This window comes from Megascapheus bottae, chromosome 25 (assembly GCF_031878675.1).
Source record: "Megascapheus bottae isolate mThoBot1 chromosome 25, mThoBot2.hap1, whole genome shotgun sequence".
NCBI classification, from domain to species: Eukaryota; Metazoa; Chordata; class Mammalia; order Rodentia; family Geomyidae; genus Megascapheus; species Megascapheus bottae.
This window is the reverse complement of record NC_143533.1, coordinates 4,936,795-4,963,924: the sequence shown is the minus strand read 5'-3', so window position 1 is coordinate 4,963,924 and position 27,130 is coordinate 4,936,795. Positions and strand designations below refer to the sequence as shown.

At 44.5% G+C, this 27,130-nt stretch overlaps 1 protein-coding gene, 1 long non-coding RNA gene and 1 pseudogene across 3 annotated transcripts in view; 1 reads left to right on the top strand and 2 right to left on the bottom strand.

The window, feature by feature from the left end:
* The window catches only part of LOC150046237 (uncharacterized), a 56,419-nt gene that overhangs the window by 29,078 nt on the left and 211 nt on the right, over positions 1 to 27,130 (bottom strand). The window contains exon 2 of the long non-coding RNA XR_016539652.1: positions 23,421 to 23,521. This is a non-coding gene — a long non-coding RNA (uncharacterized LOC150046237). The remainder of the gene's footprint in view (positions 1 to 23,420; positions 23,522 to 27,130) is intronic.
* On the top strand, positions 267 to 27,101 carry Bcl7c (BAF chromatin remodeling complex subunit BCL7C). Of its 2 annotated transcripts, none has more exons than XM_090358042.1 (6): positions 267 to 570; positions 1,076 to 1,154; positions 1,474 to 1,582; positions 1,670 to 1,834; positions 3,620 to 3,705; positions 26,889 to 27,101. In XM_090358042.1, exons 1-6 carry the CDS (start codon positions 479 to 481, stop codon positions 27,084 to 27,086), a joined length of 729 nt encoding a protein of 242 aa, XP_090214168.1. In that variant the 5' UTR covers positions 267 to 478; the 3' UTR covers positions 27,087 to 27,101. The 2 variants fall into 2 exon arrangements, with proteins under 2 accessions (XP_090214168.1, XP_090214167.1); XM_090358041.1 differs by lacking the exon at positions 26,889 to 27,101 and adding an exon at positions 4,384 to 4,579 and having other exon boundaries at positions 310 to 570.
* On the bottom strand, positions 20,861 to 22,285 carry LOC150046239 (large ribosomal subunit protein uL18 pseudogene; annotated as a pseudogene).

The following is a 27,130-nucleotide window of genomic DNA, read 5'->3' as shown; positions in this document are numbered from 1 at the left end:
AGACCCACAGCTAGCATTTCAGGAACGCCCACCAGCAGCCGGACGCACACCGGGACACAGACTCAGGCACCTCAGCGCCCACGTGGTCTGAACGCACAACCCCGGCCCCGCCACGCGCACCCAGCCGCGGTACCCGCCCCCAACTCTTCCCTCCGCCGCGGGCAGGGGGCGCTGCTGCCTGGACAGCCCGAGGGGGCGGGCACGGGGCGGGGCGGGGCCCGGCAGGGCTTGGCGGGGCTTCCAGGCCTGGACTCAGGCCGCCGGCGCTGCCTAGAGGCTCCGGGGACGGGGCGGGGCGGGGCGCCGCGGCAGGAAGCGGGGCGGAGACTCGCGGAGGCGTTGGGAGCGAGGGAGGGCGCGGCCAACTCCCGTAGGGACGGCAGGCGGCGAGCGCAGCTTTCCGGCCTGGCGCCGAGCCTGAGCCCGCTGGACCGACCCGGCCCCGCCGCGGGCTCGGTCCCGCTCCAGCGCCGCCAGCATGGCCGGCAGGACTGTACGGGCCGAGACCCGGAGCCGGGCCAAGGATGACATCAAGAAGGTGATGGCGACCATCGAGAAGGTCCGGAGATGGTGAGCGCAGCCCCCCATCCCCCCGGCCATGGGCGGGACGTGGCGGGCCATCCCTCTAAACGCGCCTGCCGGTCCTCAGCTATGGGAACGCAAGTGGAAGGTGTATCCACGCCCACTGGCTGTGCCCTGGATCCACAGGATTCTGCTCCCGTGCCCCTGGCTGTTCCCGAGGTCTACAAAAGCGCGGTCCCCAGCGGTGCCCATGCCTCACCTATGCCCCGCCCCCTGAGCTCTGACTCCTCTCGCTAGCATGCTTCTCAGTCTCTTCTTTGCTGGGGTCCACAGCCAGGCCCGCCGTGCTGCTGTGGCCCCCCAGTCTACCCTTCCTCTAGATGCGCCCCATCTCTACCCTGGAATCCAGAGAGCTGTCTTTCTCCTTCTTTACCCCATTAGTAAAACATCCCCTGCAGAGATAAGCCTGCGTATGCCTAGGTCTGCAGGTGTGCCGGCTGTATGTGTGGGTCTTTCTCCTCAGGCTTCTCTAACCCATCCTACCCTCCCACAGGGAGAAGCGTTGGGTGACTGTGGGCGACACTTCACTTCGTATCTTCAAGTGGGTACCAGTGGTGGACCCCCAAGAAGAGGTGAGCAAGACCCACTCCCACCAAATCCTGCACCTGCACAACCTCGGGCAAGCCCTTCATCCCTTCCACCTTCAGCACCTACTCTGAGACCTAAGTGTCATAGCCCAGATATGGGTCACAGTTCTTAGCAACTCATCTCCATCTCCCTTTTTCCTGTCCCAGAGCTGGAAGGTCATGATCTAACCAGCATACACAATCGTTGTCACTTAAGGCAGCACCACTGTCCTCTCTGTGTCTCAGTTTCCTTATCTGAACAAAGGAGGCTTTACAAAAGCAACTTAAGAAACTGGCTCTGATGGTGTATCCCTCTAACCCCTAGGAGCGACGGAGGGCAGGTGGCGGAACTGACAGAGCTCGTGGCCGGGAGAGGAGGGGCAGGGGGGCCAGTCCAAGAGGGGGTGGCCCTCTTATTCTGCTGGACCTCAATGGTATGTAGGGATCCTGAACGGGGGTTGTGGCAACTGAAAGATGGCACTGAGGGCTCAGGCTAACCATCCCAGCTTTTGCTCCCACAGATGAGAACAGCAACCAGAGTTTCCATTCAGAAGGTTCTCTGCAAAAAGGCACAGAGCCAAGCCCTGGGGGCACTCCCCAGCCCAGCCGCCCTGTATCACCTGCTGGACCCCCAGAAGGGGTCACCACTGAGGAGGCTCAGCCCCCACAACTGGGTCAAGAAAGAGGTAGGACATGTGCCTCCTAGAAGCTCTCACTTCCTAGAAGCCCTCTCCTCTGAGTCTTGTCCTCTATAGAATTAAACCTATCATTTTATCTTGTACCTGCTTCACCTGCTGCCACCAGAGTTCCCCTGACTCCTGCAGAATTACCTCTAGCCCTAGTTTGTCTCATTTTTCTAGCTTTTTAGGATCTGTAGATAACATATTATAAAGCTTCTCATATAACTTTCTTTTTTTCCCGCCAGTTCTAAGACTTGAACTCAGAGCCTAGGCATTATCTTTGAACTTTCTCAAGGCTCACACTCTATCACTTGAGCTACAGCACCACTTCAGCTTTTTCTGGGTATGTGGTACTGAGGAACTGAACTCACTAGGCAAGCATTCTACCACTAGGCCTTCATGTAAATGCCTCATGTAAATTTCTTTGCTAGATTACTGTCTTCCTAGAATCACGATATCATATTAGCTTCCTCAGTGTTGGGCCTACACTACTGATCTTGTTCAACCTGTACCTCAGAATATTATGGGATGTATAATAGGTGCCCCATAAATATTTGTTGTATAAATAAGCAACAGTGATAATCATGAGAGATTAGTAACAATAAAGATAATAACTGCTGGTATTTTTAAAGTCACAGATACACCCTTTTAAGCAATTTTCACTCAATCTTTTTTTTTTTCCCAGTCCTGGGGCTTGAACTCAGCACCTGGGCACCTGGGCACTGTCCCTAGGCTTCTTTTACTCAAGGCTAGCACTCTACCACTTGAGCCAGAGCATCTCATCCAGCTTTTGCTGTGTTTATGGTACCAAGGGATTTAACCCAAGATTTCGTGCAAGGCAAGCACTCTACCACTAGGCCACACTCCTGGCCCCCTACTAGCATCTTGTTTAAACAAAAAGGAAACTGAGAATACAGAGGAGTTAACTCACAGAAGACCATAAGCAGTTGGCTTCTTCAGTTCCTATTTTCCAAGCAGTCAGTGCCCCGTCTGGTCAGTATGCTTCCAGGCTTCCTCAGCTCTGCCCTTCTTAGCTATCACCGGTGCCTGCTCTAGCCTCCTCTTTGGTCTCTATCCATATTAACATGGATGCTAAGAGCAACTTTTTCTAAAGTGATTTCCTGTGACTTTTGACTCCTGAGCTTGATATTTAGAGCCTTCATAACTTGTTCCTTACCAAATACACCATAAAATTTGCCTAAGGGCCAGGTCTACATGCTACCCAGCACATATACATATTTGCTGACATAAAACTAGATTAGGGTAGAGTTCCATAGTAAGGTGCTTTGCCTGGGATGCATGAGGCCCTTGATCCCACCCCTGGCTTGGCTAGATAAATACATACTATCAGTAACAGTTATGGAATACCTACTTTTTGCCATACACTGTGCTAAATACTTTGCCTATATTACTTCACTTAATCCTTGAATTATTATCTTTGCCCCCATTTTTCAGATGGGTAAACCAAGGTTCAGAGAGATTAAATACCTTGCTCAAGGTCAGGGTTGATAAACTCAGTCCAAATATAAAGTATGTTCACTAAGTATACATTACCTTTGCCTATATTATATTAGTCCTCCCTGTTTGTCTACCCATTCAAATCCTACTTACGTTTCAAATCCCACGTGACTTTCTTGGCATCCTGGATGACAGCCAGAGTCCTGGCTTCCTCCTTTGGCTCGCAGAGTCTCCACTTACATGATTGGTACCTACCTGTTTGTTTTCCCCTCTGTTTGTGCTACTGGCTCAGAATGGCCTACTGAGAGGATGTCCTTCCCCTTGCCTTTCCAGATGCTGGGGGTACACCTACAGGCAGCACTGATGACCCTCCCATGCTTACCAAGGAGGAGCCTGTTCCAGAATTGCTGGAAGCAGAGGTGAGAGAGGCCAAAAGGCTTGACTCCTGGGTCTTGGAGGGAATGAGGTTCTGGGGCACTGGGAGACTTGAGTCTGAGGTCCAGAAGGGAGATTCGGACCCAGGACCCAGCTAAAGGCTTAGGGGCCAGATTCTTGGGACTGAAAGAAAGGTTATTTTAGAGACAATGTTCTGAGGGCTGGAATAGGGTTGATTGAAAGACCAGTAAAAGAATGAAAAGACCATGGTGATCCTCCATGTATTAAACAAAACAACAATAACAAAAATTCCCAGATTGGAAGTATAGCTCAGTGGTAGAGTGCATGTTTAGCATGCACAGGCCCTGGGTTCAACACTCAGCATCATACCAAAAACCAACCAACAACCCAAAACAAAACAAAACAAAACAACAACAACAAAAAAACTAAACTAAAATTAACCTGAGAAAGCCCTTCATAAACCTGACATTTCTCACAAGGACTGCCTTGATGTATTTTGAGAAAGATCCAATTATTTCCCCAAAGCAGCATTATTAATCATTGTTATTTTTGGTGCCCTTCTTAATCTGCATCGTGGCCACCTGGCCCTGGCTAGACTCCTGGGTCCGAGGGGAGTGGCATGGAGGCTGGAGAAGGAGAGGCTAGGAGGCCGTACTCCTGGGTTTGGGTGGAGCTCACGCCTGTCCGCCCTTCCTCTCCAGGCCCCTGAAGCTTACCCAGTCTTTGAGCCAGTGCCACCTGTCCCCGAGGCAGCCCAGGGTGACACAGAGGACTCGGAGGGCGCCCCCCCACTCAAGCGCATCTGCCCAAATGCCCCTGACCCATGAGAAGTCAGCCTGCTTGTCCTGAAGCCCAAAGGGCCCCTTTGGCTTTTTACAAATAAAGACCCTTTTGTAATTTCGTGTCATGTCATTTCCCGTCAGGGCTGGGAGGGTCTTAGGAGACAGCTTTGTTTCAGGCTCCATTCCTCAGATGGGGTCACCTAGCTCTGAGAGGGCCTTGCTATATTTACACCATGGTCACATGTGCATGCAGTAGGGGCTTGAGCCAGGACCCTTGCTCTCCAATACTCCCTACCCTGCTCTTACTCCCTACCTTTGACTTTCCTCATCTACCCTTCTCTGGGAATCCCAAGACCCCTTTAACTGTTCAGCCTTCCCCTAAGCCCAGTAACTGTCACAGTTTGGGAAAGCAAGGCCAATGATTCCCATTTAACTCTAGGAACACAAACCCAAAGAGCACAGGAGATTGTGATGACCAGATCACTTTCCTGTCCTCAGGAATCTGTGGCTTCTAGCCTTCCAGCCTTTGCCAAACCAATCTCTGCCTGCCACTCTTGACCCTTACATCTGCTGGAGTTCTCCTTGCCTGCCCCCCTCCCTATTCAATCTCTACTTCCTTTTAGAAGTCTTCCATGACCCCCAGGCTCAGTCAGCATCCCCATTTTTGAACTCTGCAAACCCCTTGGAATTCCTTCCTTTTTGGGACCATTAATCTGTCTTCTCCACTAGACTGTGGGTACACTGAGGACAGAAGTAGATCTCTAGGCTTTACCTAGTTCAACACTGGGAACAGGGCAGTTACATCAACTGTTTTGTGAATGAATGAATGAATTAATGGTCTGGGGCTATCCAGGAAGGCTTCTTTAAGGAAGTGGTATGTGAGCTAGGCTTGGAGATAAGACCCTCTCAAGGTAGATCTAAAGCCCAAAGTCCTGGTTCAAATCCTGGTTGTTACTCACTATCCATGTGGCTCTAGGCAAGTTATTTCTACCCTCTGAGTCTTGGTTTCTTCATCTGAGCAATGGGACAATAAGTAGGCTTCACCTGCCCCAGTGCTTTGTGGGAAATTTCAAATTATAAAGCCCTCCTCACTCTGCCTGCAAGAAGCAGGCTCAAGTATATTAGCCCATTTTTAATGAAGAGAATGAGGATTAGAAAGGACCAAAATGAGACATTGAAGAACTATTAAAAAGTAAGGTAAGCCAAGTACTGGTGGCTCATGCCTGTAATCCGAAGTACTCAGCAGGCTGAGATATGAGGATTGTTGTTCAAAGCCAGGCCAAGTAGGAAGGTCATGAGACTCTTCTTCAATTAAACACCAAAAAAGCCAGAAGTAGAGCTGTGGTTCAAGTGGGAGAATGTTAGCATTGGGCAAAAAAGCTCAGGGACAGCAACCAGGCCTTGAATTCAAACTCTAGGATCTGCACCAAAAGTATGTTTTTGGTATAGTAGAGGCAGAGCTTGCCCAGGAGCAGCTATTGTAGGGATGTAATTTTTTTTTGTTTGATTTTGTTGTTGTTTTTGTTTTTCATTTTTGCTGTTAACAAGTTGCCACGAATTTAATGGCTTAAATCTAGTTAGTATAGTTCTGTATCTCAGAAGTCCAATTTAGTTTCACTGAGCTAAAAAGTCATGGTATTAGGACTAGTTGCTCCCATAGGCTGTACAGAAAGTCCATTTTCTGCCATTTCCAGTATCTATAGAGGCTTCTTTCAGTTCTTGGCTTCTGGCTTCTCTTTCCCTCTTTGAATCCAGCAATAGAGCATCTTCTAGTCTCTCCTGTTACTATTATCCAAGTTTTTCTGGTCCTCTTGCTTCCTCTTTTGATGACATTGACTCAACTAGCTAGTCCAGGATCCTCTTTTCATCTCAAGATCCTTAATTTTAATGCACCCACAAAATCTCATCGCCATGTAAAATAATATACTCACAGGTTCTAGAGAGGGCTGCTATTCAGGCTCCCATGTGTAGAAATCTCAGCCCTGTTCTGAGTGTGTAAATCATCTCATTACTTCCCTAGAGATAATATGCATGCTCTGGGGGCCGGGAGTTTGGCCTAGTGGTTAAAGTGCCTGCCTAGCATGCACGAAGACCCGGGTTCGATTCCTTGGTACCACATACATAGAAAAAAGCCGGAAGTGGTGCTGTGGCTCAAATGGTAGAGCTCTAGCCTTGAGAAAGTCCAAGGACAGTGCTCAGGCCCTGAGCTCAAGCCCAGGACTGGCAAAAAAAAATTAAAAAAAAAAAATGCATGCTCTGTAAAGTGTAAAGTATCCTAAACAGGTCAGTGGTACAGTATTAAGGCCAAGAATTCAAGTACTGGGTTTCAATCTCAGCACTATATTCATCTGCTGTCCCACCTTGAGAAAATGGCAACCTCTCTGTTCTCATCTATGAAGTGCAGATAATAGTAACAATAGCCTGGTAAGACTATTTTATAAAGATTAAATAAGGGCTGAGAGTATAGCTTAATGGTAGAATGCTTGTCTAGCATGCACAAAGCCCATCTTCAGTTGGACTCTCAGCATTAGGCAGCCCTTTAAAAACCTACATCCATCCCTTTGCTGCCCTTCTAATCCTTCCATTGCCTCTCCTTACTGGCATGATATGATAGTACCCATCTGTTGCCTTCACTCACCACTAGCTGCTCTAGCTGCCTCGATTGACCTTCCATATTCTCTGCAGAGTCACACCCCTCAGGTCTAGCTCATGCTGTCCACTCTGCCAGGAATACCTTCCTGGTCCCCTTCACATGGCAAGCATCTTTTTGTTTCTTGCTTTTCTTTCCTGTCCCTCCATCTACTCTTGTATGTTAGGCAGCACTGGATGTTGACTTTGGTTTTCAGTACCAGCCTGCAAGTTCCACAAGGTAAAGAAATCCTTGAATCAGTGTCATATAGTTATATTGCACTTATTGTTTGCTAGACCCAGAAGATACATATTAAATAAAATAAAAAAGGATGCTAGCTTACTGGGCATGGTGCTCATGCCTACAGTACAGCTACTCCATAGACATAGGTCAGGAGGATCACAGATTGAGGTCATCCTGGGAAAAAAAAGTTAGAAGACCCTTTATCCCATCTCAATCAGTACAGCTGGGTGTGGTAGTATAACACCTGTAATCCCAGCTATCTGATGGCATAGGTAGAAAGACCTTGGTCCAAGGTCAGCAGAGCAAAAAGTGGGGGACGGGGCTGGGAATGTGGCTTAGTGGTAGAGTGCTTGCCTAGCATTCATGAAGCCTTGGGTTTGATTCCTCAGTACTATATAACAGAAAAGGCCAGAAGTGGCACCGTGGCTCAAGTGGTAGAGCCTGAGCCTGGAGCAGAAAGCAGCTCAAGGACAATGCCCAGGCCTCTGAGTTCAAGCCGCCAACCCCTCCTAAAAAAAAACCAATAGACGACCCAATCTGAAAAATAAACTAAAGCAAATGGATGTGGCTCAAGTGGTAGCATACCTGCCTAGCAAACATGAGATCCTGATTCCAAACCATAGAACTGCAGAGAAAAGGGCTGGGAAGGTGGCTTAGTGGTAGAATGCTTGCCCAGCATGCATTGCAGCCCTGGATTCAATGCCTCAGTACCACATAAACAAATAAACAAAAAAAGCCAGAAGTGGTGTACAGTGGTTCTAGTGGTAGAGTGCAAGCCTTGAGCAAAAGAACCTCAGAGACAATGCCTAGTTCCGGAGCCCTAGCCCTGGGACTGAAAAAAAAAAAATGCCAAAAAAATAATCCCTGCCCTCATGGAGCCTATCCACAGCAAGGTTAAGTATATACTCAATGATGTTTGTTTAAAACTTCTTGGGAATTTTATCACTACATTATATCATAGACCATAAACTAAGATGGCTACAACGTCCCTACGATAAAAGTCTTATGAGACCAACATCGTATACATAGTCTTTTCTTCATTGAAACGTCAGTGTGTAGACCATGTTTATACTTTGGGAAAAAATAAGTGGAAGGAGAGATGCGGAAACAGCAAGTTGCAGTTTTATACAGGTCAAGAGGCCTCCTTGGGGAGTTTGCTTGAAGGAAAGTTGGAAAGGGTTAAGGACAGAGCCAAATGAATATCTAGAGGAAGAACATTTAAGGCAAGGACCAACCAATGGAAAGGGACTATGCCTGAGCCAGAACATACCTGGCTATCCAATCTGTGTGGTTGGAATAGAGGAAAGGAAGAAGAGTCTCACAGCAGGACATATATATAATCTGCCATCCAGAGTAGGAGAATGAGAAAAAAAAAAAGAGAATAGTGTTCACAGTTATCTTCAAGTACCACAGATGAAAGCCAAGATAAGCAGACTGTCTGGTCATCCCACTTGGAGGTCATTGTTTGGACTTTGGCTTTCACTGTGGTTATGACAAAGAACTACTGAAACACTATAAGCAGAGGAGTGACATGGTCAGACTTAGGAATTTTTGCCCTAACATTTTATTATAAAACATTTTAATATACATAAAAATAAGAACATGAATTTAAAGAATTTAATATAATAATTATATACCCACATAAACTCTCCACCTAGACCATATGCCACTGTACTAAATTTGCCTCATCACATATCCACATTCATCTACCTTATTTTCTTGGTACATTCAAAATAAGCTATAGACAACCAACTTCCCTCCGCAGGCATTAGTGTACATATAATTAATGAGCTTAGTACTTTTGTTCCTTCAACATAAAATATCCATCTAGCAAATGCACTGATACTAACCTCATGAGTCACTGAGTTTTAACAAATGCCTACATCTAGCCAGGTGCTAGTAGCTCATGTGTATAATTCTAGCATGAGGCTGAGATCCTACAGATCACAGTTCAAAACCAGCCTGGGCAGGAAAATCTGAGAGTCTTATCTCCAACTAACCACCAAAAACTGAAAGTAGAGCTGTGGCTCAAGAGGCACATGACTATCCTTGAGCAAAAAATAAAAATAAAAAGTTTAGGGGGTGGGGGGGGAGGGAAATGGGTACCAAGACATGTGAAAGGGTATCAATGTATGTGAATTAATGCACCTTCTATCTGGCAAATATCATGTAACCCTTTTACTAATTACAATAAAAAACAAAAAAGGAACAAAAAAAAAGTTTAGGAACTGTGCCCAGGTTCTGAATTCAAGCCCCAAGATTAGCACCAAAAACAAACAAATACATATATCTGCATAAAGCAAACCCTTATCGAATATTGGGTATTACCATCACCTCAGAAAGTTATTTTTTGCCCTCCTCCAACTTCATAAGAGGCAATCACAACTCTTTATTTATTTTGGTCAGTCATGGGGCTTCAACTCTGGGCCAGGGCATTGTCCCTGAGTTCTCAAGAGTATGGCCCTACCCCTGGAGCCACAGCCCCACTTCCCATTTTCTAGTGGTTAATTAGATTAACATGTTTTTTAGATTGTTTAGTTTGGGCTAGCTTTGAACCTTGATCCTCAGATCTCACCCTCCTGAGTAGCTAGAATAACAGGTGTGAGCTACCTTGCCCCAGCATTGTTTATTTATTTTATTTTTAAAATTTTTTTCTTTTGCTACTCCTGAGGCTTGTACTCAAAGCCTGGGCACTGTCCCTGAGTCTCTTTGTGCTCAAGGCTAGTGCTCTACCACTTGAGCCACAGCTCTACTTCCAGCTTTTTCTGAGTAGTTTAATGCAGATAGTCTCGCAGACTTTTTTGTCTGGGCTGGCTTCAAACCAGGATCCTCAGATCTCAGACTCCTGAGCAGCTAGGGTTACAGGTGTAAGCCACTGGCACCTGGTTTCTAATTTGGTTTTTAAATCACAGATTAGGATGACCAGCTCTAAAAGTTTCCATAAAGAATTATTCAGTCTATACTCCTTTATACCTGCTTTCTTTTACTCAGCAGTATGCTCCATATTATTTGAATGTCATCCACATTGTCTCAAGGACTTGTGCCTTGCAAGACAGATGCTTGACCACACATTTGACCCATGCTCTCAGCCCTTTTTCCTTTAGAGTACTGTTCAGATAGGGTATCGTACTTTTGCCTAAATAGTCCTCAGACAGATTCCCCTAACTCCACCTCTGAAATAATTGAGATTGCAGGTGAGTATCATTACATTAGGAAGTTTGTCCCCCCCCCACTTTTTTTTTTTTTTTTTTTGGTTAAACTTGTTCCATAGTCCTGAGTTTAACTCTGGGCAGAGAATACATGGGCTTCAGTCCCCTCCCTATTTCTACCTCTAGCACAAACCTCTTAAGTGAAAAGCTCATCTTGGGTTAGTCTACCCAGGAAGAAGATGTATGCCTTTCCTCAGGAACTTTCTAGAATGAACAGTCTTAGAAATCTGAGAAGAGGGCTAGGAAGGTGGCTCAGTGCTTGCCTGGCATGCATAAAGCCCCAGGTTCAATTCCTCAGCACCACATAATAGAAAAAGGCAGAAAAGGCACTGTACTCAAGTGTTAAAATGCTAGCCTTGAGCGAAAGAAGCTCAGGGACAGTGCTTTGGCCCTGAGTTCAAGCCCCAGATCTGGCAAAGAAAAAAAGAAAGAGGGGAGGGAAATGGGTACCAAGACATGTGAAAGGGTATCAATGTGTGTGAATTAATGCACCTTCTATCTGGCAAATATCATGTAACCCTTTTACTAATTACAATAAAAAAATTAAAAAAAATAATAAAAAGAAAAAAGAAAGAAAGAAATCTGAGAAGACAACTTAGATCAGAGATAGGATCAATCCTAGTATGATCAAGCCTTGAGTTTGCCCAAGACAATCCTAGTTTTACCCCTACAAGTTCATGTCCCAGTACCACCCTCAGTCCTGAGCAGATGTGGAAGGTTGGTCACTCTAATGGGATCTAAACCCTATCTCTCGGTCCATAGCACCCCAAAATTTCACCCTACACTATACTATCTCCTACCAATTGATTTTCCTTAAATTACAAACTGGCTTACTCTCCTACTGTAAAATCAATCTCTCTCTCTCTCTCTCTCTCCCTCCCTCCCCCTCCCTCCCTCCAAATAATGCACAATGGAACCACCTGGAAAACCTTTAAAACTCTAATGCCTAGCTTCAACTCTATTTTATTTTAAATTAATATACAATTTGAGTGTTGGGATTTTTGAAAGCAATGCTATGTACTGTGATGGTTGGGAACTACTGATTTCTGCATGTGATTTGCTTGGCTCACATAGTGCCGAATACACTGCCAACATGTAAAATCAAATTATCTCATATAAAAATCTGGATTACTGGCTGCTCTTGTAACAAGTTGGAAACATTGGAGTCTGCCTCCTGGGATCGTCATTTCCAGGAGTTACAGAATACCAGCCACCTTGGAAGTAGCATCTGCCTTCTCATTTTCTAGTCTCCCCACTTCCTATACCATTCTATTAATACCTTACTTTCTGACCTCCAGCCAAGTGGGCTGTTGGTGTCCTCTCATACCTGCTCTCACACAGAGTCTCTCAAGAGTTCCTTGCTACCATAGACAAGCACTGTCTGTGTGGCTTCATCCACCTCTCTTTCCTGGTCTTGAGCCTCTACTTCTAGCACACTGGAGCTGGCTCCCTGTGCTTGAGAAACTCTTCTCTCTTCTTCTTCTTCTTTTTTTTGTTGTCTTCTCTTATACTGACCAAACAATTATCTTTCAGGCCTTGGGTTCATTTCACCTCCTCTGGGAAGGCTCTGTGACTTCCCACTATGTCAAATCCCTGGTAAGTCACTGTACTTTTGCTGTGCCTCTCACTTTCTCTGCTAATAAGAACATGTCTGCCCCCTTTACTTCTATCCACCTAAACCCAGGGCCTTAGTGTTATATGGGGTACATTACCCTTGACTAATGATAGAAATCTTAAATGCATTAATGATAAGTAACAAAACCAGTACATCTCCATTCTTTACTAGCAAAATTCTACTCCTTTTCTGATTATTTTTCTAACATCCAATTCTGTTCTCCTGGATATCCCAAACATCCCTGAGGTTGGGTGTCAATGGAGTGTTAGCTCATGTCCATCTCACTTTGGGTCCAGCTCATCCTATAATTTTTCTCCAGTTCCAGATGCTTATTTGGAACAGGCATACCTCACAACTGGCAGCAGCCACATGTTAATTCACTTGTCTCTGCAAGGCTGTGAAGGCTGGGGTGTTTGATTGGTAGCCCCAAGACCATGCACAGCAAAGGTACAGGGCAGTGCACAGCAGCTGACTTTCCGTTTTCTGTGACCTTTTCAAGTTGTGATACCCTTTTTGCTAGTCCCCTTCTTTATTCCTTGCTTATGCTGTAGTGAAGGGTCAGAATGCAGGACAGGAATGAAAACAAGCCTTGTTTAAGCTGATTTATACTATGATTTTAGGCAAGACACTTCCTTCTGTCTAGATCTTAGTTGCCTCAACTGAAAAATAGAGTCAGTCTTTTTTCCCCTCCAATTTGTCATCTGTCTGAAACACAGCACAAACAGTATGAATAAGATTAGGGCATGGCCTAAGCTATAGTAAGCCAAGTTTGTTATTGTGGTTTTTGAGAGTTTGAGATAGGGTTTCTCACTCTGTAGCTTGGGCTTACCATTCTTCTGACTCATTCTCTCTAGTGCTGGGATCACAGATTTGCTTGCTCTGCCACACTCCGTGTAAGTTCTTATGAAGTATGTCTTTTCAGTCTTCATATTTTACAAATTCCTAGTATTATGACTTGCACTCAGGCCTTTAGTAATTCATCGACAAGGTAAAAAAAAAAAAAGAAAAAGAAAAACTCGCTCTAATTTGCAGTGACCCTGGCTGAGGTCTTTAATGTACATATATTAAGAATCTGGAAAGGAGCCAGAGAATTGCTTTTGGACTAAATGAAAACTGAACTACCTGAACTGGGATTGGGTCAACGGTTGTGTGCTTTCAATGGCTACGTCTGTGCAAGGTACAATGGGCGTCGTAGGTCCTGCTTCCAGCACCACCTTTTGTGACGCCCGAGGAAACAAAGAACGGCGCGCCTGACCCACCAGGCACGGGGAGAGCCCAGGCAGCAGGAAGAGTTAAGGTCACCGACTCAGCATTCCAGCTAGAGAGACCCAGGGCGGACTTCCGCCAGAGGCGGGGCCTGGGTGGAGAATTGGCTCTGGGGGTGGGGCCCAGCTGTGGCCTCGCGTGTGGGTGGGTTCTGTGTCCCGGCTGCCACTGGAGGTGAACAGGGCCTTGGTTTCTCCCCTAATCCAGCATGTGTGGAAGAGGGTGCCACTATTCTGCTCCCACGGGGGCATTATCTTATGTAGGCTGCCTCGAGGCCTCAGTTTTCCAGACTGTGCTAGGGGCTTGAGGATGCCTGTGCAAGCTGCATGTCTTTAACTCATACTCTGGAATTCACTGTATCTTGTTTTCTTTTTTTCCCCCTTCGGTGCTAGTCCTGGGGCTTGAGTTCAGGTAGAGGCTGCCTCTTAAGTTTTTTGCTCAAGGCTAGCACTCTACCATATGAACCCTGATTTCACTTCTGGCTTTTTTAGTGATTAATTGGAAATAATAGTGTCACCGTTTTTTTCTGCCTGGGGCTGGCTTTGAACTACAATCCTCATATTTCAGCATCCTGAGAAGCTATGATTATAGGCATAAGCCACTGGTACTGGGCTTTTTCCCCCCTTTTCTTTTTGTGCTGGTATTGGGGCTTGAACTCAGTATCTCAAACCCTCACTCAGCTTTTTCACTTGAGGCTGGCTTCAAGTGAACCACACTTATAGTTCCTATATTGTATCCTTTGAATCCAGAAACCCAGACCTAGAAAAAAGTTACATAGGAATAACCAAGGCATACTTCCATCCCTTGAAGCAAAGGTCAAACCTATTATATCTCCTGGATTTCTAGCTTCAGGAGACCATAGAACAAACTTTCTCTTCCCTAACATTGCACTGAGTAGCAATGTTAGACTCTTTTAGATTATAGTGTCAGGTTTATTATGCGCATTTGTCAATAGTGCTCTCACCCTGCTTTACACATTAGAAAACAGTCTGGGGATGGTTTCTCCAGTGCTCTTATACATCTCAGATGTTTAGTAGGGAAAAGTATCTGACCTGATTGGCACTTTAAAAAATATATTAGGGGGCCGAGAGTTGGGCTTAGTGGTAGAGTGCTTGCCTAGCATGAATTAATACCTGAGTTCAATTCCTCGGAAGCTGGAAGTGGCGCTGTGGCTCAAGTGGTAGGGTTCTAGCCTTGAGAAGCCCAAGTACAGTGCTCAGGCCTTGAGTTCAAGCCCAGGCCTTCCCCCCTTCCTTGCTTGGTATTAACTAATACCAAGTGAGAAATCCAGTAACAGCATTGCTACCCACTGATTCACAGATGTGGTTAAGTCAATTCATAGTGGTCCTGATTCAGATGAATTGGATCCCTTAAATGCCTTTAAAAAAAAATCCTTTAGTACCACATACTAAGAAATTTCTTTAGTACCATATACTAAGAAAAAGCTGGAAGTGGTGCTGTGGCTCACTCAAGTGGCAGAGCATTACCCTTGAGTAAAAAGTGTCCAAGGACAGTGCCAGACCCTGAGTTCAATCCCCATGACTGGCCAAAAAAAAAAAAAAAAAAGCCTTATTACCAGGCACCAGAGGTTCACATTTGTAATCCCAAACTACTGAGGAGACTGAGATCTGAGGCTCATGGTTCAAGCCGGCCCAGACAGAAAAATCTATAGAGTCTTATCTCCAATAAACTACTCAAAAAAAAAAAAAAGACTGAAGTGGCACAGTGGCTAAAATGATAGAGTGCTGGCAGCCTTGATCAAAAGAAACTCAGAAAGCTGGCATGGTGCCTCACGCTTATAATCCTAGTTACTCAGGAGGCTGAGATCTGAGGATTACAGTTCAAAGCCAGACCAGGCACTAAAGACAGTGAGACTTATCTCCAGTTAATCACTAGAAAATGAGAAGTAGGGCTGTGGCTCCAGGGGTAGCAGTAGCCTTGAGCTGAAGAGCTTAGGGACAGTGCTCAGACCCAGAGTTCAAGCCCCATGACCCACAAAAAAAAAAAAAAAAAAAAAAGAAAAGAAAATAAAGAGAAACTCAGAGTCAGGCATGGTAGCTCACATCTGTAATCCTAGCTACTCAGGAGGCTGAGATCTGAGGATCGTGGTTCAGAGCCAGGCTGGGCACAAAAGGACCTGAGACTCTTATCTCCAATTAACCTCTAGAAAAATGGGAAGTGGGGCTTGGCTCAAGAGTAGCCTTGAGCTGAAGAGCTCAAGGACAGCACCCAGGCAGAGTTCAGGCCCCATGACCCACCAAAAAAAAAAAAAAAAAAAAAAGAAAGACAGAAAGAAAGAAATTCGGAGACAGCTGGGTATTAGTGGCTCATGCCTGTAATCTTAGCTACTGAAGAGATTAAGATTTGAGAATTGTGGTTCAAAGCTAGCTGATATCAAAAAGTCCCTCAGACTCTTTTTTTTTTTTTTTTTGCCAGTTTTCTCAAGGCTAGAACCCTACCACTTGAGCACAGCACCAGTTCTTGGCTTTTTTTGTATATGTGGTACTGAGTAATCGAACCCCAGTCTTCGTGCATTCTAGGCAAACACTGTACCACTAGACCAAACTCCCAGCCCCTCCTCCTCAGACTCTCTTAATCTCCAATTAAGCACAAAAAGGCCAAAAATGGTGCTGTGGCTCAAGTTGTAGAGTGCTAGCCTTGACTAAAAGGAGCCCAGGCACAATGCCCAAAGCCTAGAGTTCAAGCCCCAGGACACACACACACACAGAAGGTGATGGTGGCTCTCATGTGGTCCTAACAGTCCATTAAACTCACACTCCATTTCCAATAGAACTAGTTTATTTTTCCTAAGGGACTTTAAGTATTAAATATTTTTAAAAATGTAGCATACAAGGGCCAGGAGCATGGCCCAGTTGTAAAGTGCTTGCCTAGCAATGAAGCGCTGGGTTTGATTCCTGGTACCACATGCACAGAAAAAGCTGGACTTGGTGCTGAGACTCAAGTGGTAGAATGCTAGCCTTGAGAATACCCAAGAACAATGCTTAGGCCCTGAGTTCAAGCCACAGGACTGGCAAAAAATAAATGTAGCACGCAGAAGACAAACATCTAAATCCTGCCATGCTGTTTTCAATACTTCTGTGATTCAGTTTTCTTTCATGGTTGTGCAATTCAACTCAGACTCAAACTATGTTTGGGGTCCTTAGCAATTAAGAGTCCAAATCTGCTACACAAATTGGGTGAGAATCTCAAACCTAACTCCAAGCACTGAATCTAAATAACAGACCATACAAAATAAAATGATCCAGGCGTTGTAGGACATGCTTGTAATCACAGCACTCGGGAGGCTGAGACCAAAGTACCTCAAGCACAAGGTCACCTTAGGCTACATAATAAGACCCTGTTTCTTTAAAAGAAAAAAAAAAAGACAGAAAAAGCTATTGACTGAGTTAGGTAATAATCTATGAGTATTACAGACATAATCCCAAAATCAACTTTGTGAGGTGGGTGCTAGCATTATTTCTATTTACAGATGAGAAAACTTGCCTACTGTCAGACACAGTGGCTCACACCTGTAATCCTAGCTACTCAGGAGGCAGAGATCTAAAGATCGTGGTACAAAGCCAGCCCAAGTACTACAAAGCCCAAAAGACTCCTCTCCAATTAATCACCAGAAAACCGGAAGTGGCACTGTGGTTCCAGGGGTAGGGTAATAGCCTTGAATCGAAGGGTATAACAGTAAGCTTGAGCTGAAGAGCTCAGGGACAATGCCCAGGCCCAGAGTTCAAGTCCCACAACCGACCAAAAAAAAAAAAAAGTCTCCTAGTTAGTAAATAGTAGAGGTAGATTTGAGTCCACATGCTCAGTTATCTTTCAGAGTTCAGATGAAGACAATATTTTCTTTTTACCGTGTGGAGCAATATTTTAATGTTCTCTATATATTTGGAACCTCTTGAAGTAGTCTATAGATGTTTGGGAAGTGGATGTCCCACCCAAGACAACTTTCCCTTCCCTAGCCCTGCCCTGCCTTTCTAGGGATTAATTAACTATTTTCCTTACCTGGAGCTACCATGTTGAGTCCCTAGGCTAGGGACACTTACATTCCTCTGTTCCTTGCATGGAACTATCACTACCATTTAACAAACAAGTAAGTAAGCTTAGTTTAATACAGTGAAGTGACTTGCCTAAGAATACAGCTAGGGTTCCTGTCAAGGACTAGAGCCTGAAGATACACCCCTGTGCCCATTGCTCTGTAACTCCTGAAATCTCCCAGAGCTGGGAACTATATATGTGGATGGGTAGTGATTGGGAGTCTCTTACCTTTTCTGACTCCATGTCCATATCTACAAAAAAAAAAAAACAACTCCTTTACCTCAACTTCCTAAAGATAGCAGGCTCTCTTCCCTGCCCCTAATTTAAAAATAAAATTCAAGGATCACTGTGAAGGTGTATGAAGATAAAGAGTTTTAAAGAGTTTTGCTTCTTTTGGGGAAGGAATTATTTTCTGCCTAGAATATTAGAGCAGCAACTAGAATGAGGGGCTTGGAGTTTGAGAGAAAGAGGGAGATTTCAAGCCTATTTGATAAACACAAAACATGTTAACAGTATTCCCGTTTATCAGGTATTCCATCTGTTCCAAGCCCTGGGCTAGGTAAGAAATGTACTCAAGTGAATGTACATGCATGCATGCATGCACACACACACATACACACACCCACACACAGACAAGCAGTTGGGGGTCATGTTTTTGGGTTTTTTTTTTTGTTGGTCATGGGGCTTGAACTCTGGGTCTGGGCACTGTCCCCGAGCTCTTCAGTGTAAGACTATCAACTCTATAACTTGAGCTACAACCCCACTTCCAGTATTCTGGTGGTTAGTTGGAGATAAAGAGTCTTAAGGACTTTTGTGCGCAGTCTGGCTTTGAACCTGATCCTCAGATCTCAGCCTCCTCAGTAGCTAGGATACTGGCATGAGTCAACTGCTCCTGGCTGGGTCATGACTTTTATCCAGTATCCTACTTCCCTAGATTTTTAGAGGGAGAAGTTCTCATTATTAACAGTATCTCTTGGCGCCCTCTACTGACAAAGCTTATTATCACAAGCCATGAAACAATTTAGTGGAACCCATGAATTTCAACTAAAATTTTGTTTGTTTAAAAATCCAATAAAGAGGGCCGGGAGTTTGGCCTAGTGGTAGAGTGCTTGCTTAGCATGCACCAAGACCCGGGTTCAATTCCTCAGTACCACATACATAGAAAAAAATCCGGAAGTGGTGCTGGGTCTCAAGTGGTAGAGCTCTAGCCTTGAAAAAGTCCAAGGACAGGGTTCATGCCCTGAGCTCAAGCCCAGGACTGGCAAAAAAAAAAAAAAAAAAATCCAATAAAGAGGGCTAGGAATGTGGCATAGTGGTAAAGGGCTTGTCTAGCATGCATGAAGCCCTGGATTCAATTCCTCAGTACCACATACACAGGAAAAAGTCAGAAGTGGCACTGTGGCTCAAGTGGTAGAATGCTAGCCTTGAGCACAGAGACTCAAGGACACTGTCCTTTTCAAGCCCTAGTAGAAAAAAAAATCCAATAAAGGCTGAGTAAGTAGCTCCTACCTATATACTTTAGCTACATCAGAGGCTGAGATAGGAGGATCAAGGTTCAAGTTAAAACCAGGCAAAATTTTAAAAGACCATGTGGGTCATGTTATGTACTTGTCATCTAAGCAATGCTAGACATATAAACAGGAGTTTCTTGTGCAGGCTTGAATGTGAGACCATATCTCAAAAGAAATGAGAAGCCAAGTGTCAATGGCACATACCTATAATCCTAGCTACTCAGGAGGCTGAGATCTGAAGATCTTGGTTTGAAGCAATCCCAGGAAGACAAATCTGTGACATTCTTATTTCTAAAGAACAGAAAGCTGGAACTGGAGGTATGGCTCAAGTGGCAGTGCAGCAATCACGAGCAAAACATACAGTGAGATGAGTTGTGTTTGCACTAATATACATGCAAAAAATGTAGTCAGAGCAAAAGAGGATAGGGGCATGGTTTAGCTAGTAGACCAATTCCTAGAAAGTTCAAGGTCCTAAGTTCAAAACTTCAGTACCTACTACCAAAAAAAGATGAAAATACCCATAAAATTACTCTCTTAGCCATTTTAAGTATACTGCCTAGTGGTATTAAATATATTTAACATGGTGGGAAACTATCAACACTATCCTTCTTTTCCTAAACTCTTTATCTTGCAGAACTAAAACTGCAAAGCATACAATCAAAATTCTCTCCCCCAAGTTCCTGGCTACCACCATGCCACTTTCTAACTCTACAAATTTGACTGTTTTAGGGAATCTCATATAGAGGGAACTGTTCATTATGATTTGTCCTTTGTTACTTTTATAATGACAGTATAATGTACTCAAGGTTAAGCCACATTGCAACATGGGCCAAAACTTCCTTTCAAGGCTGAATAATATTCCATGTATGTAAATACCAAATTTTAATTACATATTTATCTGTTACTGGATACTCAGATTACTTCTGTCCCTTAAGTTGTGAATATGCTGTTACAACTAGAAATGTTTACATAATTTTGCCTCCTGGGGCTTGGGTCTGGGCACCGTCCCTGAGCTGCTGTTTCTTTTTTTTTTTTGGTAGGCTGTGGGTCTTGAACTCTGGGCCTGGGCGATGTCCCTGAGCTTGTCAGCTCAAAGCTACCGCCCTACCCCTTGAGCCACAAGCCACTTCACTTCCTATTTTCTAGTAATTAATTGGAGATAAGAATTTCATGGTCTAGTGCCTGGGCTGGCTTTGAACCACAATCCTCAGATCTCAGCCTCCTAAGTAGCTAGGATTACAGGCATGAGGCACCCGCCTGGCTATCTCTGAGCTCCTTTTGCTCAAGGCTAGCCCTCTACCCCCTGAGCCACTTCTGGCCTTTTCTGTTTATAAAGTTCTGAGGAATTGGGGGCCGGGAGTTTGGCCTAGTGGTAGAGTGCTTGCCTAGCATGCACGAAGACCCAGGTTCGGTTCCTCGGTACCACATACATAGAAAAAAGCCAGAAGTGGTGCTGAGGCTCAAATGGTAGAGTGCTAGCCTTGAGTCAGTGCTCAGTCCCTCAGCCCGAGCCCAGGTCTAGCAAAAAAAAAAAGTTCTGAGGCATTGAAACCAAGACTTCATGCATGCTAGGCAAGCATTCTACCACTAAGCCACATTCCCAGCCCCTAGATCTCTTTTTTGAGTGTATATTGCTGTTTATGTCTATGTATGTGGGTGTGTGTTAGCCCACCTGTATGCTATTGCTGAGCTTTTTTTTAAATCTTTTTTTTTTTCATATATTTTTATTGTAATTAATAGAAGGGTTACATTATATTTGCCAGATAGAACGTGCATTAATTCACATACATTGCTACCCTTTCTAAAATCTTAATTTATTGTTAGGATGATATACAGAGGGGTTCCAGTTACATATGTAAGATAATGTATTTCTTTTCAAACACTGTTATCTCCTCCCATGTTTTTCTCCCACTTTCCTTCCTCTCCAATCTCCCCACCCTCCAGCTTTTTTTGCTGAACCCTAGTATACTACTACTTGAGCAAGTGCCACTTCTGGCCTTTTAGTGGTTTTGGGGTTTTTTTCTCACATATTTTCCTGTCCAGGCTGGCTTTGAATCATGATCCTCAGAAATCTGTCTCCTGAGTAGCTAGGATTATAGGCATAAGCCATCAGCACCCAACCTGCTCCCAGATTTCAATTTACATTTGCCTTATGATTAGTGATACTGAATATCCATACTAGATACACCATCTCACATTTCTGCCAAAGGTGCACAAGTGCTTTAAGCACTACATCCTTTCCATTCCCCATTATTTCCTGTTTTTTTTTTGCTTGTCAATAAGTTTATTGTCTTTTTGAAAAAAAATCTTCATAGAAAATCACTTGGTTTAACTCTCAGCAGCCCCCTCCTGAGCTCTGAGGAAGCTGGCCTTCTTCTGAGCTACCCAATCTTTCTTCTGAGCAAGGGACATCTTGGGACTATTCCACCTCTTTTTCACTTCTCTCTTGGGCTTCTTCATATAGACTGGGTTCTCTCTTATAGCAGCATGAGCCTTCTTGTAAATCTCCTCCATCATGTCTGGAGTTACATTGTTCTTTATGTACTGGGAGAACTGCTTCTTGTACGAATCTTCATCCTCTTCCATTAGGTAACGCATATAATCTGCAACATTCTGACCCATGATGTGCTTCCGATGTACTTCTGCATTGAACTCCTTGCTCTCAGAATCATAGCCAGGGAATCGTTTGGTACTATGATGGATAGACAAGCCTCCATCCACAGCTCCCTTCAGGGCACCAAAGACTTTATTGCCAGTGGTAGTTCTGGCAAGGCCTGCATCCAAATAGCAGGCGAAAGCACCAGGTTTTTCCATCAATGCTCTCCACGTTGTGTTCATCACCAGTCACCTCCACTTGGCCTTCGTAGATCCTGTCCATCCCAAACGTATTGAGAAGCTGTGGGCCAGCAGCAGGCCAGTGCAATAAGCAGCCGCATAATTGGTGAGGCCTACTTTCACACTGTACTTGGGTAGTTCGTGTGCATATGCTGCACACACGATCATGTCTCCTATGCGTGCGTAAGCAATCTGACTAATAATATCTCTGTTGGTTACACGAACTATCATCCTGTATTTTGGTGTGTTGTACTTATTTTTGTCTTGGACCACCAAGCGTTTCCGAGCATAGTAGTCAGTTTTGCCCTCTCAACGTCTTCTAAATTTCACTTGGTATCTCTTAAAGTAGGCCTTATTGTTGACAACTTTAACAAACCGCATCCTGCAGATTAGAGACCCGAGAGTGCAGCTCTACACACAGGTCCAGCTGCACTAGAGGGAGAAAAAGTCCTGTTTTTTTTGATAGTAGCCATCCTGATGGATATGAGGTGGTTTCATTGTAGTTTTGATTGACATTCCCCTAGTGATTAATGTTATTTTTCTTTTTTTTTTTTTTTTTGCCAGTCCTAGGCTTGGCCTCAGGGCCTGAGCACTGTCCTTGGACTTCTCAAGGCTAGCACTCTACCACTGAGCCTCAGCACCACTTCCGGCTTTTTTCTACGTATGTGGTACCAAGGAATCGAAACCAGGTCTTCGTGCATGCTAGGCAAGCACTTTAACCACTAGGCCAAACTCCCAGCCCCAGTTAATGTATTTTTCATGTGCTTTGTGGCTCTGTTCTTTGGAAGTCTATACAAGTCCTTTACCATTTTTAACTGATACATTGCAGGAGTTTTTTGTTGTTGTTGACTAATTTTAGAAATTATATTAACTCTTAATCATAAAACCTGGAAATCTTTTGTGATTGTGTCTGGAGTTTCATATTTTTGTACTGAGGTTTGGGGTTTGAACTCAAGGTCTCACATCCTTAGCTTTTTTTGCTCAAGGCTGGTGCTCTACCACCTAAACCACAGCTCCATTTCTGGCTTTTTGTGGTTAACTGGAGATAAGAGTCTCTTTCCTGCTGGGATGGCTTCAAACTACAATCCTTAGATCTCAGCCTCTTAAGTAGCTAAGATTAGAGGCTTAAACCACTGGTAAACTGGCAGTTTTTGTTTTGTTTGGTTTTTTGCCAATCTGGGGCTTAAGCTCAGGGCCTGCCCACTGTCCTTGGATTTTCTCAAGGCTAGATAGAACTCTACCACTTGTGCCTCAGCAACACCTCCAGCTTTTTTTTTTTTTTTTTTTTTTTTTTTTTTGCCAGTCCTGGGGACTGAAATCAGGGCCTGAGCTCTATCCTTGCCTCAGGACTAGTGCTCTACCACTTGAGCCACCCCAGTTCTGGCTTTTCTATGTATATGGTACTGAGGAATCAAACCCAGGTCTCTGTGCATGCTAGGCAAGCACTCTAACCACTAGGCCAAACTCCTGGCCTTGGTTTTGTTTTTTAAGCTTTCCAAATTGAGAACTGTTTAGGAAATAAAGTCACAGTGTTAAATTCTGATTAGGACAGGCAGCACTTCAATGTCTTAGAATAATGTGCAGAAGTTTCCTCCTACCTGGTTAGCTTTGGGCTCAGCTTTCTCAGGTCACCAGACTCACAGTTGTCTAATTCTGTTCTGTTCTCTTTGCACAGACAGAAACTAGCTCATATATATCCCTGATAAAGTAAAAGTAAAAAAAAAATTCATGTATTAATACCCTCTTTCATAAAACTTTTAGCAAAATGATACATTTTTGGTTTTGTTTTTCTTCAGACAGGATTTTGTGCATGTCTGTATACAATCTACATGTACCCTGTTCCTGGAGCTTGAAATCGGGGCCTGAGCACTGTCTCTTAGCTTTTTGCTCAAGGCTAAAGGTGTGTGACTTAAGCCACAGTTCCACTTCTGGCTTTTTGGTGGTTAGAGATGAGTCTCAAAGACTGCTGCCTGAGCTGGCTTTGAACCATGATCCTTCAGATTTCAGCTTCATGAGTAGTTAGCATAACAAGCTTGAGCCACTGGGGTCTGGCCAGACAGAATTTCGTTTTTTGGTCATGGGGCTTGAATTCAGGGCCTGAGTGCTGTCCTTGAGCTCTTTTGCTCAAAGCTAGTACTTTACCACTTTGAGCCACAGTACCACCTCATTTTCTGGTGGTTGATTAGAGGCAAGAGTCTCAGAGACTTTCCTGCCTGGGGTGGCTTTGACCCATGATCTTCAGCTCTCAGCCTCCTCAACAGTTAGAATTACAGGCATGAGCTACTAGTACATGACCAGATGAAATTTTCTATATAAACCCAGGCTGGTCTTTTTAATTCATGATCCTTGTACTTCAGCTCCAAGTACTATTATAAACTGCAGGGACTATAGATGTGAACACTGGTATACTAAAACGTCTTAGGTCATCATATTTCTTGGTACAATTATCTTTTTGATCACTTTCTTCCTTCTTTCAAGAAGCTTTTGGATTCAAAGCCTTTTCTACATATTTCATTAAAGCATAAGATTATATATTTTAGGGTATTCAAATCATTAGTATTTAAATGATGACAGTTCATTGAATTAACACCTTTGTCGTTATACTACTACCACTGGTATACTTGAAGTTACCCTTAATTTTCAGGTATAGGCAAGATGATGCAAACCCATCCTGATTTTCTTTTTGATGTGTGAGCATACTCAGCCATGTGTACCAATACTTTTTTTTGGGGGGGGGTGGGTTGCCTGGGCACACTGTTCCTAAGCTATTTTGCTCAAGGCTAGCCCTCTACCACTTTAAGCCACAACACCAGTTCTGGTTTTCTGGTGGCTAATGGAGAGTCTCACACTTTCCTGCTCAGGCTGGCATCAAACCACAATCCTCACCCTCCTGTATAGCTAGGATTACAGGTATAAGCCACCAGCAGCCAGCTGCATTCTAATTTTTGTCTCAAGGAATTGAATTAGCCAGATGCCAGTGGCTCATGTTTATAATCCTAGCTACTATGAAGGCTGAGGTCTGAGATCACAGTTCAAAGCCACTGCAAGCTTTGATACTTTTGATACTTTTTTTTCCTGGTCCTGGGGCTTGAACTTAGGGCCTAGGTGCTGTCCCTGAGCTCAAGGTTAGCGCTTGAGCCAAAGAATCACTTCCAGGTGTGTTTTTTGTTTTTGTTTTTCTGAGTAGTTTAGTGAAGACTCTCATGGACTTTTCTGCCTGGGCTGGAACCCTGATCCTCAGATTTCAACCTCCTGAGTAGCTAGGATTACAGGTGGGTGCCTGGCCGTGACATTCTTTGTCTCGTTAGCCATGAAAAAGAAAAAGAAATAAAGCTGTGGCTCAAGTGGCACAAGCCTTGAGCAAAAAACCTAAAGGACAGTGCCTAGGCTCTGAGTTCAAGCCCTGGTATCAGCACCAAAAATAATAATAATAAACTATCTTTAAAGGACTCTGTTATTTAAATAGTAAATACTAATAAGTAGTAGGATGGAGGATAAAACACAGTACCTCAAATCATGATAGTTGGGAAAAAAAATTTCCTTCAGGTAAAATTCATGTTTTTCCTCCTGATGGTCTGCAGCATTACCCAACACAAAAATAATTTGGAACTGTTATTACCATTATCTCTTACCTCTTTTGTGTGTTTTGTGTATGTCTGTGTATGGTGCCAGTCCTGGGGCTTGAACTCAGGGCCTGGGAGCTGTACCTGTGTTTTTTGTGTTCAGTGCTAGTGCTCTATTACTTGAGCTACAGGCTCACTTCCAGCCTTTTGGTGGTTAATTGGAGATAAAGGTTCCCACGTATGGGGGGGAGGGGAAAGTGGGAGTGTAGCTTAGTTGGTAGAACACTAACCAGTAAGCCAAAATGACAGGTACTGGGTATGAGTCACAGTCTGTCATCATGAACTTTCCTGTCTGTCTGGCTTAAAATCTCAATCATTTTAGGTCTCCTGAACAGCTAGGATTGCAGAATGAACCACTCATATCTGGAAATTTTCTCCATCTAATAGTTGAATAGACTGGACCTACCATGCAACTACCAAGGACTGCATTGCAAGGAAGGATTGGAAGATGGGCTCCTGCTAGTTTTCTACATACTTTGCCAAAGCCTGGATCAGAAATAAAATAGGCCTTATGTGGTGGCTCTTGGTGTGCTGGCAAATGTTATCAAGACACGCACCTCAACAAAACTAGCCAGGAGAGATGGTCTGTCATCTCAGTTACAGGGAGTCATATTAGCCCTTCTAGACTGGTCTAGACAAAACTAAAGACTCTATTTGAAAAATAACTAGCCAGGTTCTAGTCCCCATACCTATAATCCTAGCTACTCTGGAAGCTGAGACCTGGAGGACTGCAGTTCCAAGCCAGGCGAAGAAAAGACTTCTCTAAACACTATTTGCTGGATTTAGGTTGATGCTCTCTCTATATCGAAGATGTTATTCCACTGTCCCCTAATTTCCATTATTCTTGTTTAGATAATGAAAAAGTCGATTTGGACTTCACTTTTTTTTTTTTTTTGCCAGTCCTGGTCTTGGGGTTAGGGCCTGAACACTGTCCTTGGACTTGCTTAAGGCTTAGCACTCTACCACTGGAGCCTCAGCATCACTTCCAGCTTTTTTCTATGTAGGTGGTCCGAGGAATCGAACCTAGGTCTTCGTGCATGCTAGGCAAGCATGCTACCACTAGGCCAAACTCCTGGCCCCCTCACTTAACTCTTTCTTGCCGGAGGCTGGTGGCTCACACTTCTTATCCTAGCTACTCAGGAGGCTGAGATCTGAGGACTGCAGTTCAAAGCCAGCCCAGGCAGAAAAGTCCCCACGAGATTCCTAGGTCCAATTAACCACTTCAAAAGTGGAAGTGGCATTGTGGTAAAGCGCTAGCCTTAAGGACAAAGAGGCTCGAGGACAAGTGCCCAGGCCTGGGCCAGGAGTTCAAGCCCCAGAACAGTATACAAAACAAACAAAAAACCACAAAGCCAAAGCCCCATCTTCCTAGTCTGGGGGTGTGCAGGGGAGGGGAGTTTGAGGCGCCGAGGAAATGCTACCCAGATTTTTCTCTCCTTGCAGGATTCGGGAATGAGGATGACGAGAAGAGCTCTCCAGGAGAAAGGCCTGAAAACAGAACCCCTCAGGCGGCTCCTTCCCCGGAGGGGCCTCCGGACAAATTCCCGGCCCAGTTCCGTGGTACCAGATGCCCGAGTTTCTGGGGGAGGAAGCAAGGCCCCCAGGGCGCCCAGGACGGTCCCCCAAGGGAAAGGGAGGTGAAGCGGCTCTCCCCACCACACGAGGCCGCTAGGCCGCCCTCAGCC